The sequence below is a fragment of the Aedes albopictus genome, chromosome 3 (genome assembly GCF_035046485.1).
Source record: "Aedes albopictus strain Foshan chromosome 3, AalbF5, whole genome shotgun sequence".
NCBI lineage: Eukaryota > Metazoa > Arthropoda > Insecta > Diptera > Culicidae > Aedes > Aedes albopictus.
In genome coordinates, this window is record NC_085138.1 from 378,689,383 (window position 1) to 378,706,912 (window position 17,530).

The 17,530-nt window shown below is 41.4% G+C and overlaps 1 protein-coding gene across 6 annotated transcripts in view; it reads right to left on the reverse strand.

Annotated features, from left to right (window-relative positions):
• The window catches only part of LOC109409926 (nephrin), an 851,818-nt gene that overhangs the window by 166,804 nt on the left and 667,484 nt on the right, over positions 1 to 17,530 (reverse strand). For all 6 annotated transcript variants that reach the window (XM_062855795.1, XM_062855794.1, XM_062855793.1 and 3 more), the window contains one exon: positions 16,517 to 16,690. In XM_062855795.1, the coding sequence (XP_062711779.1) occupies positions 16,517 to 16,690 (174 nt within the window). The remainder of the gene's footprint in view (positions 1 to 16,516; positions 16,691 to 17,530) is intronic.

Sequence of the window (17,530 nt, forward strand, 5' to 3'; positions counted from 1 at the left end):
GAACAGAGAATGGCTCCCCTGTCCGCCCCGCCTCCTGTGAAGACCCGTGCGGTGCGGTGTGTTCAAGTTTCCAAAATCTACCCCTGCGTTGCCGGTGGACCGGATTTCACCACCCCGTCCTGCCCCGTCATCGCGGGGAGGCCCTCCTGGCGGCGGTGGTGGATTGTGATTTCGAAATTAATTTCTTATCTCATTGTTGTAAAATTTATGCTCTCAACTTTTCACACAAAATGCGAAACGATACCGCCGCGCGTTGCGGAGCAACTTCCAGTGGCAGATCAGATCCTAGGCTCAAGGAGGAATCGTGCCTCCGCTTCTGGGTGGTGGCAGCGGCGGCAGCCGCGTCGCAAATGAGGATTTTACGACCGACCCAGAGAAAAGACCTGAAAGCCTGAATAAGAACCAAGGAACCAAGTCACGCTGCAGCCTCCAGGCAGATAAGTGTGTCTATTGTCACACGACGACGAGGACGACGACGACGACGTTCGTTTCACGTTTTCCAGCCCAGCGAGCGATTGCCTACATCGCATCGCGCAGTGTGTTTTGAAAGTCCTTTGAGCGACGGATGGGGAAAGAGAATGGAACACGCGTTGTTCATGTAAGAGGCGCACTCGACGGTAGGCACTCGAATGGGATAATTTCATCTAAACTCTTTGGCAGTCTTGGTTGGTTGGTTGGTAGGTTGGCGAAATTGATGCAAAACCGTTTTTGTCGGATCCTTGGCTGGAGGGCTTGGTTGATGGAGCACTGAGAGATTCAGTTAGACAAAGATGAAGTTTCCGGGAATCATGTATCACAATGTAGCTGGCTGCGGTATGCTAAGTAGAACCGAGTTTCTTAGAAGGATTCGTTTGTAGAAGGTAGAACAGATCCTTGGAAGACGAAAGCAAAGTGTTAAAAGATTCTGTAACGAAAGTTTCAAAACAGCGTTTCGTCAAATTTCACATCACGTTTATTAAAGAAATACTGCTTTGCTCAACAAGTAAGAAACGGTTAAGAGGAACTCCAGATTCAAGTCTTCTCAAAAATATTCAAATTAATTCGTTTAGTTAGAGCTTAGAATAGAATCACTATACCGTATCCCACTTCGACGCTGGAATGATAGAAAGGGGGTTTCTAGGAAGCTTTCATTGAAAGCTTTCAAAGGAAAGAATTTCCTGGGGCGTTACAGATCGTTTCAGGCAGTTAGAGAGGCGTTTCAGGGCAATTTCTTAATCGTGTCAGAGGGTTCCAAAATCATTTCATAGTTCATAGTCTGTTGTAACTCCTCTGCAATTCTCTTGGAACGTCTTTGAAGCTCTTTTTGGAACATGGAACGTCAAGGAACTCCCAGTTACGCCGCTGAAGAGACCCTAAACACTCCACGATGACTCCTAAAGCCCTCAAAATGCCCTGAACAACCTCAAAAATCATCTTAAACATCCTAAAACCTCATTAAATCCCTACTAGTGTCCATGTAGAATAAGCACCTGGTAAAACAACTCGTCTCTAAAGATTAAAACCCAGATTAATCCACCTAGTGGTGATAGTGTCTTTCTCGTCGAATATGTATTCATGATTTTTCCATCGACGCAATCAATCTTGCCTTAGAGTCAGTGATCAATCTGTGCTTTGGTAACGGACGAGAAGGAGGAAATTCTCATAACAGTGATCTGGGACAGTACTAAAAATGAATTTCTGAATCTTGAGAACACTTCATTAAGAAAAGCAAGAATTTAATCAAAGTCATCAACGAATTATGGCACTCATTCCGACGTTATGTTTAACGTATAGGCAGAGCTGAAAATATCTGGCCTCTCAGTTAACTCCTTGACCACCTTCAATGGAGGCCGATCCTTACCAAGATGACATTTATAAGCTAGGATTAACCTTTTTTCACAGATCAGTCGCATCAAAATTTTGCTCAGTAATTTCAGATGCAAAAGGGGATTTAAAAACTCTGTTCAGGGCGGATGCGTTAATTTTTTTTTTCATACAACATTGACCTATCCTACTGTATATTTACATCTCAGGAATCTAAAATGGTGTGATTTGTTGAGATCACTTTAATTTCTTTAGGTTTTTGGTTCTATTACACATATCTATCGCTTGTATTGATTTTGATTATTTTCGTGATTCCGCTGAAGCACCCAACTCTGCTTCTGCCACACCACCGGCAGCCTCTTGTGTAGTCTGTGCCAGATTTTTTTGCTAACCGTTCATTAGCTCATCGAAATGTCACGATTTGATGTGTCCCTTGCATGAGTTTGCTATGTTTTATATTTGGCCACTTTTGACGAGACACCCGGAAATGATTCCGCAACACTACAGGTATATTTAAATGTAATCTGAGCTTATGTAAATGCTAGCTGTTCATCAGGTTACCCGGAACTAGTAACACTACCGATTGTAACTTCTGTGGACTGTGTAAATTTTCCTATTATCCATGCATCAGGTCACTGACAAAAAGCGATTTGATGTACCGTAAGCATGGGTTTGGTTCACTTTTATATTTGTTCACTTCCGGTGGGGCAACCTTAACCGGTTCCGGATCATTAACATTGTTCCGGCGGGACACTCGGAATCGATTGTGGAACATGTGGTGGTCTCTAACGTAATCTGAGGCGATTTTCTTGAAAATCGTTCATCAGGTTATCAAAAAAGCCGCAATTTGATGTGTCGCATCGATGAGGTACGGTTCCCTTCTTTATTTCACCACATCCGGAGGGACACCCGGAACCGATTCCGGGACACTACTAATTCTGGCGTTCGATTTGATTAGGTCGAATCCGCATAGGAATCACTGCAAACATACAACCTTCTTCTTCTTCTTCTTCTTGGCGTAACGTCCTCATTGGGACAAAGCCTGCTTCTGAGCTTAGTGTTCTATGAGCACTTCCACAGTTATTAACTGAGAGCTTCCTCTGCCAATGACCATTTCGCATGCGTATCGTGTGGAAATTTCCTTTACGAAAAGATCCTGGACCGACCGGGAATCGAACCCGTCACCCTCAGCGTGGTCATGCTGAATACCCGTGCGTTTACCGCCTCGGCTATATGGGCCCTTTCTGGAAGCAACATACAACCTATTCAAATCGAACACCAGAGTTTCCCCAAGTATGATCTGAGATAGTTTGTCTTGATAATCATTCATCAGGATACCCAAAAGGCCATTTAATGTGTCGCAAATTTTGGTTTGGTTCTCTTTTACATTCGGCCACTTTCAGCGAGACACCTGGAACCGATTTCGGAGCACTATCAGTAGTTTCTAATGTGGGCTTTGCTTATTTTCTTGCTAACCGCACTATTAGGTTATCGAAAAGGCCAGGATTTGATGTGTCGCATGTATATGTTAGATTCACTTTTATATTTGGCCACTTCCGGCGGGACACCCGGAACCGGTTCTGGAATACTACCGGTTCAGATATAGTCTGATACTGTTTTCCTGTTTACCGGTCATCAGGATATAGAAAAGGTGGCGATTTGATGCGTCGCATGCATGGGTTTGGTTTGGCCACTTCCGGCGGGACACCCGGAACCGGTTCCAGAATACTACAGGTTCAAATATGGTCTGAGCATATTTTCCTGCTAATTATTCATAAGGTTATAGAAAAAGTGGTGATTTGATGTGTCGCATTAATGAGTTTGGTTCACTTATATATTTTACCACCTTCGGCGGGACACCCGGAACCGGTTCCGGAATGTTACCGGTTCAGATATAGCCTGAGACTATTTTTCTGTTTACCGTTCATCAGATAATCGAAAATATCGTGGTTTGATGGCTCACATGCATGGGTTTGTTGCATTTTCTAGTACATGGGTTCACGCATTGGTGCGTAGATGTCAGGAGTAAAGTGATTCAGTGAAGATTTCTATGAAGCGGCACAGTTCGCAGTAATTTCATAACTTGTAGTCGTTAAATGATATATTTACACTGTACTGTGAAAGTTTGAAAGAAAAAAAAAAACGATTTTTACAATTCATTTCTGGTTCTAGCGATGACTATAAACATACGTGAAATGTATATGTAGAGGAGAGAATATAGAGAAATTAAATAGAAAGACACAAAGTAGGAGGAAAGGGACAAGCTAAGGATTGTACTCAGGGCTTTCTGCATATGAATCAGAAGTGGAAGCCACTTAATCACTAATCTCGACATAAAGATGAAAAAAGTATAACATATAACTTATGATCTGTACAGTAGCTTAATCGAGGTTTCTCAACGATCTCTTTAAATAAAAACAAGTATTTTAAATCACAGTTTTAGAAAACGCTTTCTCATTTTTTTAAAATTTCTTTGCGCCTATTATTTTAATATTGGGAACTAGGGGCGGGACAGCTCCTAATCCCTGCGCTAATACTCGCTAATAAATATTCGATTCCTAATCCTCAACCAAAATTGGAACGAAATTTTTGTAGTATGTCATGACTTTTTGCAAACACAAACTCTAAGTGACATTCATGAAAGTTAGCACTTGGTTCCAATGCTAGTAACTTTCATTTACGATTATTTGATTAGCATTCGAACGTAAAGAAACCATTCAGTGGATCAATTCGTGCTCAGAAAATGCCCCACGGTAGGCGCATGAGTTTCAGCATAGTTTTTCTTGCTACGTTGGCCAAGCCTTGTAAATTAGATGCAACTTCTCTCAACCTTCTCCTGATCCAGAAGCAGCTCACAACATGGTTTTTCTACTAGTGTTACATTCCTGGAGCACGATGCAAATGCATATTCGTGCAGTTGGTTTCAAGAATATTATCGAGCGACTAGAAACTGAATCTAAATCACCGTGTGAAAAGATAGAGCTATTGCAAACTTCTGCTTCTCCTATCCGCCATCCCTCCTACTTAGTCACAAGTTTCCTGTCGAATAACACATGTCAAATTTGTTTTTCATGGCTTGCTTGTTAAATTGTTTCTCCAAGACGGTATATTCCAGGATTAGTGTTTCCTAATACCGCTAATACTACTAATTTTTATCGAAGCTGTCCCGCCCCTAGATTGGGAATTTATCTGCGACAAGGTTTGATTTGTCACGCCCGCACGGGGAAAATTTTGCTCGTTATTCAGCATTTTGAAGAGGGAGACAAATAATTAAACAATTTCTTGAAACAAATTAGACAATTTAAGTTAATGATAATTACCATCGCCCTGAAAATTTCTTTACGAAAGATTAACAATTTTGCCTCAAACTCAAACAATTAGAGTATTTTTTATCCTACTCTTTGACGAGTGATCGAGCATTGTGACGAAGCAAGAAAATGAGATTTGTTTTGGTTATGAGATTTTTTTAGTAATCTCTTCAAAGATTTTTTCATAAATTTTTAGAAATGTAAAAACAAAAAAAATTACAAAATATTAAATATATTTCCTTAAATTAAACCTTCACACTTTCTTCAAAATTTCTCCAGTTTTTTTTAAACTGGTAAAGGGATTTCCTCATAAATTCCTATAGACATTTATTCAGATTTTTTTCATGGATTCCTTTGGAAAATCCTTTAAAAATTTCTTCAGAAATTTAAACGGGTCTTTTTCAGAAAAGCAGGAAACTTTCAGGGATTTTTTTTCATGGATTTTCTAAGAGTACATTAAGAAATTTCTCCAGAAATATTTACTTTAAATTTGTAGAGTAATGTCTTATATTTTTAAAACTTCTGAAAATTTCTCAAGAGATTCTTCCGTGAACTTCGCCAGGGATTTCGCAAGAGTGTCTTCAAGTATTCCTCTGTAAATATCTTCAGAAAATCTTCTTTTGATTATTCATACCTTAAGGAATATCCTACTACTGGAATTCTTTCAAAAACTTCTCCCGAGATTTGTGCAGGATTTCAACCAGATATTTTTTCATGCTTTCTTTCTGGGATTCAATTAAAGATTCCTTCAGAAACCCATTTGAAAGTATTTCAATTTTTTATCTGTAAATTCTCCAGAAATATCCTGATTCCTTGAGAAACATTTCTAGATAATGCTTCAGTATGCCGAGGAGTTTCTTTGGGCATTTTCAAGATAATTTATTGAGAAAGTTACATGATTTTTTTTCTCGAAATTCCTGTTGAAACTTTAGTGAAAAACCTACTGACAAACATCCTAAAACTTCTTGCAGGGATTCCCCCAAAGATTCTTTCAGTAATGTCCCAGGAATTTTCGCTAGGACTTCTTCAGGAGTTTTTTTTGAAGAAATTTCTCGAAATATTCATTTTAAACTGGCCCACAGGTTTTTTCCTAGGGACTTCTCCGAAAATATGTCAAGGAATTTCTCCACGAGTTTTTTTCCAGGAATTCCTTCAAACGTTTCTTCAAAACAAGCAAATCCAGGAGAATTAGGTTCTTCCTGAAATTTCTTTAAAAGAAATTCAGAATTTTTTCACAGAAACTTTTCAGAAATTATGGCTTCATTTTCGCCAGAGGTTCCTTAGGCATTTCTTCATTTATTCAGAGATTTCCTCGGGATTTTTTTGTCTAAAATTTCTTAAGAAACTGTCAAGAAATTCTTCGGGAAGTTCCTTCAGGGGTTTCTTCAATAGTTTCCTCAGGCATGTTTTTTCCAAGATTGCCTCCAAAAAAATTTAAAAATTTCTTCCGAAAGTATTCAAAGTTACGTCCACAAGTTTTTAGGAGCTTTCTTGGAACAATATTCCAGAGATCTCTTAGAAATTTATCAAGGGATTGCTGTCAGGACATTTCAGTAATTATTGTGCAATTTTTGGAAAAGATTCTGAGAAAATCCGGGAACAATATCTAAACAAATTCTGCAGGCATTTCAAAGATATCTCAAGAGCTATTTCTAACGTAACCGCAGGAGCAACTTCTGAAAAAATAAACAAAACCTTGTAGGAGTTTCTGCAGGAGTCACTGAAGAAATTTTTCATAGTATTCTTGGAGAAAGCCTGGCAGAATTTCCGAAGCAATTCCTGTGGGATTTGTTGGTATATTTTTTGAATAATTTTTGAAAACTCCACGGATGAACTGAAGAACGTTGAAAATGAAGTTCCTTCAACTTTGAAGAAATCTCTTGAGATAAAAATGTTTTCTCAATGTAATTTTTAGAAGGAATCCCAGCTGAAATTTCAGAAAGCAACCCTGAAGGAATTCCTAAAGAAATCTTCAGTAAAATCCCTGCCTGTAGAAATCTTTGGAAATCCTTCTGACTGAATCTCAAGAAAAATATCCAAAAAAGTATATTCTTAAGATTTCTTGGAGAAATACCAGCAAAAACATCTCGGAAGGCTCTTGCTGGAATTTCCAGAAAATAAAATTGAGTGATTTATAGACAAACTTCCTGTAGAAATCCTTTAATTTAATTCTTGGGGGATTTTCTGGACATATTCCTGGAGAATTCTGTGGAAAAATTTCTAAAAAAAAACCGGTAAGAATAAATAAAAAGAAATTAGGGTTAAGTGCTGTTCCTTTGAATTCCACTAAGAATTTGCATCCTTTGACAGATACGTATTTCGACCTCAACTGTAGGGTCGTCTTCAGTGTCGTGTACTTGACTCGACTAGACACTGAAGACGACCTTACAGTTGAGGTTGAAATACGTATCTGTCAAAGGATGCAAATTCTTAGTGGAATTCAAAGGAACAGTACTTAACCCGATTTTCTTTTTATTTACAGATATTCCCCTAACAAGCCCAGGTTAATCATCATCTGTAAGAATATTTGGAGGAGCACATGGATAAGCTTCTGCAAAGATCCCTAGAAAAAAACACCTGAGATATGTCTAAAGAAATTTCCGTAGAGATTTCTAAGGAATATTTTTGAATCAGTTTCCAAGGGAATCCTTTTTTTTCAATTTTTCAATCACTGAGAAAAAAAAATTTCAAAAATATTTCAAATCCGTAGAGGAATTTTTGGAGTTATCCTTAGACGAAATGCCGGATAAATTAGTGGGATAATACGTGGAGAAATCACTGATGAACTCCTGCAGGAATCTCTAGAGGAGAGAGAGCTTGCCTGAATCACTGAAAGTAGTAATGCAAGAATCTCTGGAGGAATTTCTGCAGGATTTTTTTTATGAAACCCTGGAGCAATTTTTGGACGCATTCATGTGGGCATTTGCAATGGAATCCTCAGAGCAATTCCATATTACATCAATGGTGAACTGAACGAATTTCTGAATCAATATTTGTTTTTTTTAAGAAATCACTGGAAGAATAACAAACGTTTTATAGAATTTCTAAAAAAATCTTAAAAAAAATGAAGCAAAAGCTCCAGCTCGAGTTGAGATTAAAGCAGTAGCACAAGTAGCTGAAGCAAAATCAGAATCAGAAGTTGAAGCAAAAGCAGAAGCTCAAACAGATACAGAAGCTGTAACTCGAGTTGAAATTGAGGCAGAAGCACAAGTAGATCCTGAAACTGAAGCAGAATTAATAGAAATGAAGCAGAAGTTAAAGCAGAAGCTGAAGCAGAAGCTGAAGCAGAAGCTGAAGCAGAAGCTAAAGCAGAAGATGAAGCAGAAGCTGAAGCAGAAGCTGAAGCAGAAGCTGAAGCAGAAGCTGAAGCAGAAGCTGAAGCAGAGCTGAAGCAGAGCTGAAGCAGAAGCTGAAGCAGAAGCTGAAGCAGAAGCTGAAGCAGAAGGTGAAGCAGAAGCTGAAGCAGAAGCTGAAACAGAAGCTGAAGCAGAAGCTGAAGCAGAAGCTGAAGCAGAAGCTGAAGCAGAAGCTGAAGCAGAAGCTGAAGCAGAAGCTGAAGCAGAAGCTGAAGCTGAAGCAGAAGCTGAAGCAGAAGCTGAAGCAGAAGCTGAAGCAGAAGCTGAAGCAGAAGCTGAAGCAGAAGCTGAAGCAGAAGCTGAAGCAGAAGCTGAAGCAGAAGCTGAAGCAGAAGCTGAAGCAGAAGCTGAAGCAGAAGCTGAAGCAGAAGCTGAAGCAGAAGCTGAAGCAGAAGCTGAAGCAGAAGCTGAAGCAGAAGCTGAAGCAGAAGCTGAAGCAGAAGCTGAAGCAGAAGCTGAAGCAGAAGCTGAAGCAGAAGCTGAAGCAGAAGCTGAAGCAGAAGCTGAAGCAGAAGCTGAAGCAGAAGCTGAAGCAGAAGCTGAAGCAGAAGCAGAAGCTGAAGCAGAAGCTGAAGCAGAAGCTGAAGCAGAAGCTGAAGCAGAAGCTGAAGCAGAAGCTGAAGCAGAAGCTGAAGCAGAAGCTGAAGCAGAAGCTGAAGCAGAAGCTGAAGCAGGAGCTAAAGCAGAAGCTGAAGCAGAAGCTGAAGCAGAAGCTGAAGCAGAAGCTGAAGCAGAAGCTGAAGCAGAAGCTGAAGCAGAAGCTGAAGCAGAAGCTGAAGCAGAAGCTGAAGCAGAAGCTGAAGCAGAAGCTGAAGCAGAAGCTGAAGCAGAAGCTGAAGCAGAAGCTGAAGCAGAAGCTGAAGCAGAAGCTGAAGCAGAAGCTGAAGCAGAAGCTGAAGCAGAAGCTGAAGCAGAAGCTGAAGCAGAAGCTGAAGCAGAAGCTGAAGCAGAAGCTGAAGCAGAAGCTGAAGCAGAAGCTGAAGCAGAAGCTGAAGCAGAAGCTGAAGCAGAAGCTGAAGCAGAAGCTGAAGCAGAAGCTGAAGCAGAAGCTGAAGCAGAAGCTGAAGCAGAAGCTGAAGCAGAAGCTGAAGCAGAAGCTGAAGCAGAAGCTGAAGCAGAAGCTGAAGCAGAAGCTGAAGCAGAAGCTGAAGCAGAAGCTGAAGCAGAAGCTGAAGCAGAAGCTGAAGCAGAAGCTGAAGCAGAAGCTGAAGCAGAAGCTGAAGCAGAAGCTGAAGCAGAAGCTGAAGCAGAAGCTGAAGCAGCAGCTGAAGCAGAAGCTGAAGCAGAAGCTGAAGCAGAAGCTGAAGCAGAAGCTGAAGCAGAAGCTGAAGCAGCAGCTGAAGCAGAAGCTGAAGCAGAAGCTGAAGCAGAAGCTGAAGCAGAAGCTGAAGCAGAAGCTGAAGCAGAAGCTGAAGCAGAAGCAGAAGCTGAAGCAGAAGCTGAAGCAGAAGCTGAAGCAGAAGCTGAAGCAGAAGCTGAAGCAGAAGCTGAAGCAGAAGCTGAAGCAGAAGCTGAAGCAGAAGCTGAAGCAGAAGCTGAAGCAGAAGCTGAAGCAGAAGCTGAAGCAGAAGCTGAAGCAGAAGCTGAAGCAGCAGCTGAAGCAGCAGCTGAAGCAGCAGCTGAAGCAGAAGCTGAAGCAGAAGCTGAAGCAGAAGCTGAAGCAGAAGCTGAAGCAGAAGCTGAAGCAGAAGCTGAAGCAGAAGCTGAAGCAGAAGCTGAAGCAGAAGCTGAAGCAGAAGCTGAAGCAGAAGCTGAAGCAGAAGCTGAAGCAGAAGCTGAAGCAGAAGCTGAAGCAGAAGCTGAAGCAGAAGCTGAAGCAGAAGCTGAAGCAGAAGCAGAAGCTGAAGCAGAAGCTGAAGCAGAAGCTGAAGCAGAGGCTGAAGCAGAAGCTGAAGCAGAAGCTGAAGCAGAAGCTGAAGCAGAAGCTGAAGCAGAAGCTGAAGCAGAAGCTGAAGCAGAAGCTGAAGCAGAAGCTGAAGCAGAAGCCGAAGCAGAAGCTGAAGCAGAAGCTGAAGCAGAAGCTGAAGCAGTAGCTGAAGCAGAAGCTGAAGCAGAAGCTGAAGCAGAAGCTGAAGCAGAAGCTGAAGCAGAAGCTGAAGCAGAAGCTGAAGCAGAAGCTGGAGCAGAAGCTGGAGCAGAAGCTGAAGCAGAAGCTGATGCAGAAGCTGAAGCAGAAGCTGAAGCAGAAGCTGAAGCAGAAGCTGAAACAGAAGCTGAAGCAGAAGCTGAAGCAGAAGCTGAAGCAGAAGTTGAAGCAGAAGCAGAAGCTGGAGCTTGAGTTGAAATTGACGCAGTAGCACAAGTAGATCCTGAAACTGAAGTAGAAACTGAAGCAGAAGCTGAAGCAGAAGCAGAAGCTGAAGAAGAAGCTGAATCAGAAGCAGCAGATGAAGCAGAATCAGAATTCGAATCAAAAGTTTAAGCAGAAGCTGGAGCTCGAGTTTCTAACTTTGATTGAAGCAGTAGCATAGAAGATCCTGAAGCTGAAGCAGAAGCATAATCAGAAGCAGAAGCAAAAGCTGGCACTGAATGTTTCTTGACTGAGTTAACAGCGACTTCAGATTGTTTTTGTCATGAATGTACATGAAACAAGTAAATAGCTGTAGAAATGTGACACTATAGCTTTTTACAGCTATATTTACAGCTTTTAACAATTGTAATAAACTTACACCAAATGGAGTGTCAAATAAGTAGCACAATCAACGCAAATCAAATAGAAGCACCGACAAGTGGACCGTTGCAGAAAACGATCTAGGCAGCAGCAAACATAACTAACTAACCAAAGCAGAGCAGCGCAACTACGAGAAGCAGTAAATCAAATAACTCGATTACAGCCAGTTTACTCCCATTCCCGTGTTCGCAACTGGCTGGGAACAACACCATCAACACCAAGTACGACGACGACGACAACAAGGACGTCAACTAAGAGCGCACTTTCCTTCCTTTAAAACAGCTAGCCGGCAAGCACCCCCTATCATTGACAGCCACACATTTGCAGCAACGAAGTCTGCAAATCATCACCACCCCGCTCGCTGGCTCTGCTAGACCGCGCGGACCGGTAAGGCTACCCCGCACCGCGATGAAGAAGGCGATACGGTAAAATAGTGCAATTGCATTTTCCCGAGCAGTAGCAGCTCAGTTTTCTTTGCATCATCGCTCTGCTCTGAAAGGGGGTATGTTTTGCGCGAATTCAACACCGCAAACTGTGTCGTCAACGTCTTCGCGGTTTAACGATGACGACGACGACGACGGCGGGAGTTCCGCCGGGGTTCGGGGTGAATCGAATGGCGAATGGAGATGACGATATGGAGTAGAGCCGTTAGTGGATGGAACAACCGCATCCTTAATGCGAAATAGTCGAAGACAGCGACCAGCCAGCGTGGGAATTCGATGGGAGTTATGGCGAGGGGTTGATAGGTAAATGTTGGAGCTATTCAAGTATGGGTGGAAGGGTCTTTTCTTTATGATGATGCGATCCAATGAATCAGAACGTGAAGCAGAAGCTAGAACAAAAGCTGAAGAAGTAGCTGAAACAGAAGCTGAAGCAGAAGCTAGAGCAGAAGCTAGAGCAGAAGCTAGAGCAGAAGCTAGAGCAGAAGCTAGAGCAGAAGCTAGAGCAGAAGCTAGAGCAGAAGCTAGAGCAGAAGCTAGAGCAGAAGCTAGAGCAGAAGCTAGAGCAGAAGCTAGAGCAGAAGCTAGAGCAGAAGCTAGAGCAGAAGCTAGAGCAGAAGCTAGAGCAGAAGCTAGAGCAGAAGCTAGAGCAGAAGCTAGAGCAGAAGCTAGAGCAGAAGCTAGAGCAGAAGCTAGAGCAGAAGCTAGAGCAGAAGCTAGAGCAGAAGCTAGAGCAGAAGCTAGAGCAGAAGCTAGAGCAGAAGCTAGAGCAGAAGCTAGAGCAGAAGCTAGAGCAGAAGCTAGAGCAGAAGCTAGAGCAGAAGCTAGAGCAGAAGCTAGAGCAGAAGCTAGAGCAGAAGCTAGAGCAGAAGCTAGAGCAGAAGCTAGAGCAGAAGCTAGAGCAGAAGCTAGAGCAGAAGCTAGAGCAGAAGCTAGAGCAGAAGCTAGAGCAGAAGCTAGAGCAGAAGCTAGAGCAGAAGCTAGAGCAGAAGCTAGAGCAGAAGCTAGAGCAGAAGCTAGAGCAGAAGCTAGAGCAGAAGCTAGAGCAGAAGCTAGAGCAGAAGCTAGAGCAGAAGCTAGAGCAGAAGCTAGAGCAGAAGCAAGAGCAGAAGCTAGAGCAGAAGCTAGAGCAGAAGCTAGAGCAGAAGCTAGAGCAGAAGCTAGAGCAGAAGCTAGAGCAGAAGCTAGAGCAGAAGCAGATGCTGGCACAGAAGCTGAAGATGAAGGGGATGCTGAAGCATAGGCTGAAGTAGATCTTGAAGCAGAAGCTATAGCAGAATCTGAAGCAGAAACAGCAACTGAAGCACAAGCTATTTTCACTTATATCTTCTGCTCTTCATTCTTCTCTTCGCTTATTTTTTTTCCTTCTACGTGTTTTTCTTCTACTCACTCTATCTATCATTTTTTCTAGTTCTCCTTGATACCAATCCAGTGAAACCATAACCTATCATCAAACTACAAGAGAAAATCAAAAACGACCAAGAACCTGTGTTACCGACCATCGTGCGAACTCAGGATCCCAATGCTCCAGTCGAGATTCAAAATCGTCGTCGTTGTCATCGTCGTAAGAAAATAGAGTTGGTAGCTATGCTACGGTCCTCGAATGAAACGTGACTGAAACCTTTGTTGTACCCAGTGCACCGCACCTTTCCATCCATGGTCGGTTACCGCTCAGTGGAGTGGTGGCAGCGAAAGACGGGAAAATCTTCGCAGGAACTCCACAGCAAGCAGCTATTAGCACTGGAAAAGCACCACCACCGCCGACGCCGTGCGCTCACGCGATTTAATAGCTATTTGTGATCTGGATGCGCTGCGGTTGGTATCGATTCGAACGGGAGTCGTCGTCCCCACCGTTGCCACACTAGTTGTGAAGACGCGGGACGTGCTTGGGAAAACTGTTTTTCCGACGAGTTCGACGAGTTGGGTTCGGTTGAGAGGTTCGGTTCGATGGCACTTTTGATAAATATAAGGTCGAAGAAGATGGTGGCTCCACGGAGGAGGTGGGGTGGAGTAATCGTCAGGATCGGGATAAATGTAGCTTGAAAAAGTCATGTCACAGCACTAAACGGGCTATTGAGGCCAAACGTGATTTGCATGCGATCCCGATGGAGCCTATCGGAAATAGAATAATCCAATTTACACTCTCTGGACGTCTGCGGGGGACGTGACTGCGAATGGGTTTTGCGCTGTGAGCCACATTATAGCTGGAGGGGTTTGCACAAATCTGTCCGTAAAACTTTTCATGGATTAAGATTTCTTAAAAAATGGTTACTTGTAGAATAACTTGCGGAAAAGTCGTTACAATCATTCTTCCTGGGTTTCATGTAAAGCAAATCTAATTATAGTTGAAAATACCAAGTGAAGTCAAGAAACCGGGTTGAACTAGATTAATGTAGTTCATACGCCATAAATTCTAAGTACTGCACACCTCTCAACGATCGATAGCACTCACAGTGAGTACAGCTACTAAATTGCCACCCCGTAATTATTCGATGATTTCGTTAGAAAAACCAACGACCATGCCTCGATGGTTGTAGTTTTATAACTAAATCCACTTGATTGCATCCATCTCAGCTGGAAATATTCCCTGCTACACACCCTTTAATAGCGACCTCTGCAATCGTACTTGTAATAATCGTTCTTCTTCCCCTCCCATGGCCATGCCAAATCCAGACAACGAAAGGTGTCCAGCAACAAAGATGGAGTAATTTTTCCACACAACACTACTGGAATCCCGGTCAGAACTACATATTGGACCGTTGTGTTGTTGGTGGCTCCAATGAGGAGAAATTGTTATTTTCACATTTTCTACCACCCCTCTTGAGATGGGAAACACAAGGAGAGGAGACTGGTTACAACCTTCAATTTTAATTACTGCTGAATGCTTTCCCAGCACGGAGCCCACAACAACTGCAAAGGAGGAAGAAACTGGACGATTAGAGTTGGAGAAATCCTCTGCAGTAGAATGTCCGAATGTTTAGAAATAACCTATTTTTATCGTTTTCTCGCTTTTGATCATCATCTTTTATCTTCTATCTTCTATCTTCTATCTTCTATCTTCTATCTTCTATCTTCTATCTTCTATCTTCTATCTTCTATCTTCTATCTTCTATCTTCTATCTTCTATCTTCTATCTTCTATCTTCTATCTTCTATCTTCTATCTTCTATCTTCTATCTTCTATCTTCTATCTTCTATCTTCTATCTTCTATCTTCTATCTTCTATCTTCTATCTTCTATCTTCTATCTTCTATCTTCTATCTTCTATCTTCTATCTTCTATCTTCTATCTTCTATCTTCTATCTTCTATCTTCTATCTTCTATCTTCTATCTTCTATCTTCTATCTTCTATCTTCTATCTTCTATCTTCTATCTTCTATCTTCTATCTTCTATCTTCTATCTTCTATCTTCTATCTTCTATCTTCTATCTTCTATCTTCTATCTTCTATCTTCTATCTTCTATCTTCTATCTTCTATCTTCTATCTTCTATCTTCTATCTTCTATCTTCTATCTTCTATCTTCTATCTTCTATCTTCTATCTTCTATCTTCTATCTTCTATCTTCTATCTTCTATCTTCTATCTTCTATCTTCTATCTTCTATCTTCTATCTTCTATCTTCTATCTTCTATCTTCTATCTTCTATCTTCTATCTTCTATCTTCTATCTTCTATCTTCTATCTTCTATCTTCTATCTTCTATCTTCTATCTTCTATCTTCTATCTTCTATCTTCTATCTTCTATCTTCTATCTTCTATCTTCTATCTTCTATCTTCTATCTTCTATCTTCTATCTTCTATCTTCTATCTTCTATCTTCTATCTTCTATCTTCTATCTTCTATCTTCTATCTTCTATCTTCTATCTTCTATCTTCTATCTTCTATCTTCTATCTTCTATCTTCTATCTTCTATCTTCTATCTTCTATCTTCTATCTTCTATCTTCTATCTTCTATCTTCTATCTTCTATCTTCTATCTTCTATCTTCTATCTTCTATCTTCTATCTTCTATCTTCTATCTTCTATCTTCTATCTTCTATCTTCTATCTTCTATCTTCTATCTTCTATCTTCTATCTTCTATCTTCTATCTTCTATCTTCTATCTTCTATCTTCTATCTTCTATCTTCTATCTTCTATCTTCTATCTTCTATCTTCTATCTTCTATCTTCTATCTTCTATCTTCTATCTTCTATCTTCTATCTTCTATCTTCTATCTTCTATCTTCTATCTTCTATCTTCTATCTTCTATCTTCTATCTTCTATCTTCTATCTTCTATCTTCTATCTTCTATCTTCTATCTTCTATCTTCTATCTTCTATCTTCTATCTTCTGTCTTCTATCTTCCATCTTCTATCTTCTATCTTCTATCTTCTATCTTCTATCTTCTATCTTCTATCTTCTATCACATCACATTTTGAAATTATTTTAATTCTGACACATCTTACCAGTCGGGACACCCCACAAGTCCTGTTTACCGTGCTAGTAGTAGCCACCCACCAACAACCCTGCATTGGATCCTGGGCACACCAAGCAGACCAATAACACCTAATTATCGCACAAGGATTACACAACGTCCCGTTCTCGTTCCGTTTGGTTCGTTTGTTGCTTCATTCGTTCGAGTCAATCTTGGAGCGATTCCCTACTTAACGAACGAACGAACGAGCGGCTGTTGGTTACCCGAGGCAAAAATTACAACCGAGAAGGGAAATAGAGAACCCTCCCCATCGACATCGTAACCACTGACCACCATTGCATTGTTGTTGTCGTTGTTGCTGTTGCAATTCAGTACCAGTAATGTGTGGCTCAACTGGTAATAACAGGGAATTGCGTTCGGACGACTGACTGGTTTGCCCCCGGTTCTACCAAGGCCCCCAACTTCCAAGTAGGAAGGACTCTCATGTCAGAAGGACGTTGCGCATTGGACATTGAAGGATACTTACACAGCACGGACAGCTGCACCGTCGTCTGGAGGGGCCGCTCCGGGTGCAGGGCCTTGTGCTTGGCCTGGCAGGTGTAGCCCATGTAGTCGTCGGCCGCACCGGGCTTGATCCGGAGCTGGGACGTTACCGTGTACCGTTTGCCCTCGGTTTCGATCACTTTGTTCTCGATGGAGTCTGGAAGGAATAGAAACATAGAAAGAAGCAATGAAATGTTTTGCTTAATAAAAGCGAATGGTTGAATTCAGAAATAAGCTTCCTCGTTCATACGGTGACTTTTTGATTGATTGATTTAGCTTAATAACCAGTCCTTTTCTGGTTCGTCTCTTCGGTGCTTTTTATTTTAAAATAGTTATAGGCACATTTTAGCTAAATGTAATTATTTCAAAACAAAATTGCTAATAATATTTAAAGATTTAAGTGACCATTAAGATAGTTTTTGTTAGACTAAGGTGACCCGAGTCTCCTTTCATCTCTCATTAAAACTTTCTGGGATGTCCCTCTGTTTTTACATTTTAACTTCTCATCCCTAACGTCCTTCAAAGTCACGTGAGATCTTTTTTGATCCTACTTTAATGTTCTTTGATACTGCTTTATTCTCTCTCTTGAATAATCTTTCGACACATCCTGAAATCCACTTATAACTTTTACATTGGAGGTATTCTAGTCCTTACCTGTTTTTACTATACGCCGTCCTAATTTTGATTTCAGTGCAAGGAAACGATTTACAAGTCATTTGGTTACTTAATCGTTGGCCGAAATGGCCTAAAAGTAGGCAATCTGTAAGGCTACATTCAACTTGCCTGACTTTCGTCCGAGCGGTACAAATGTTATGTAACGATTAGAGACGGCTCCTTGAAATCAGATCGTGAGACCCAGATTTTGTTCCTTACACCTCCCCGAATCTGCTTTAACCCTTCTACGACTCCTGGAGTGAAACTGATACTTTTTTAAAGGGCAGGGCGAAAACGAAGGTCCCATTTGTCCCCCATTCCTCTCTGGAGCCATCATCATAAC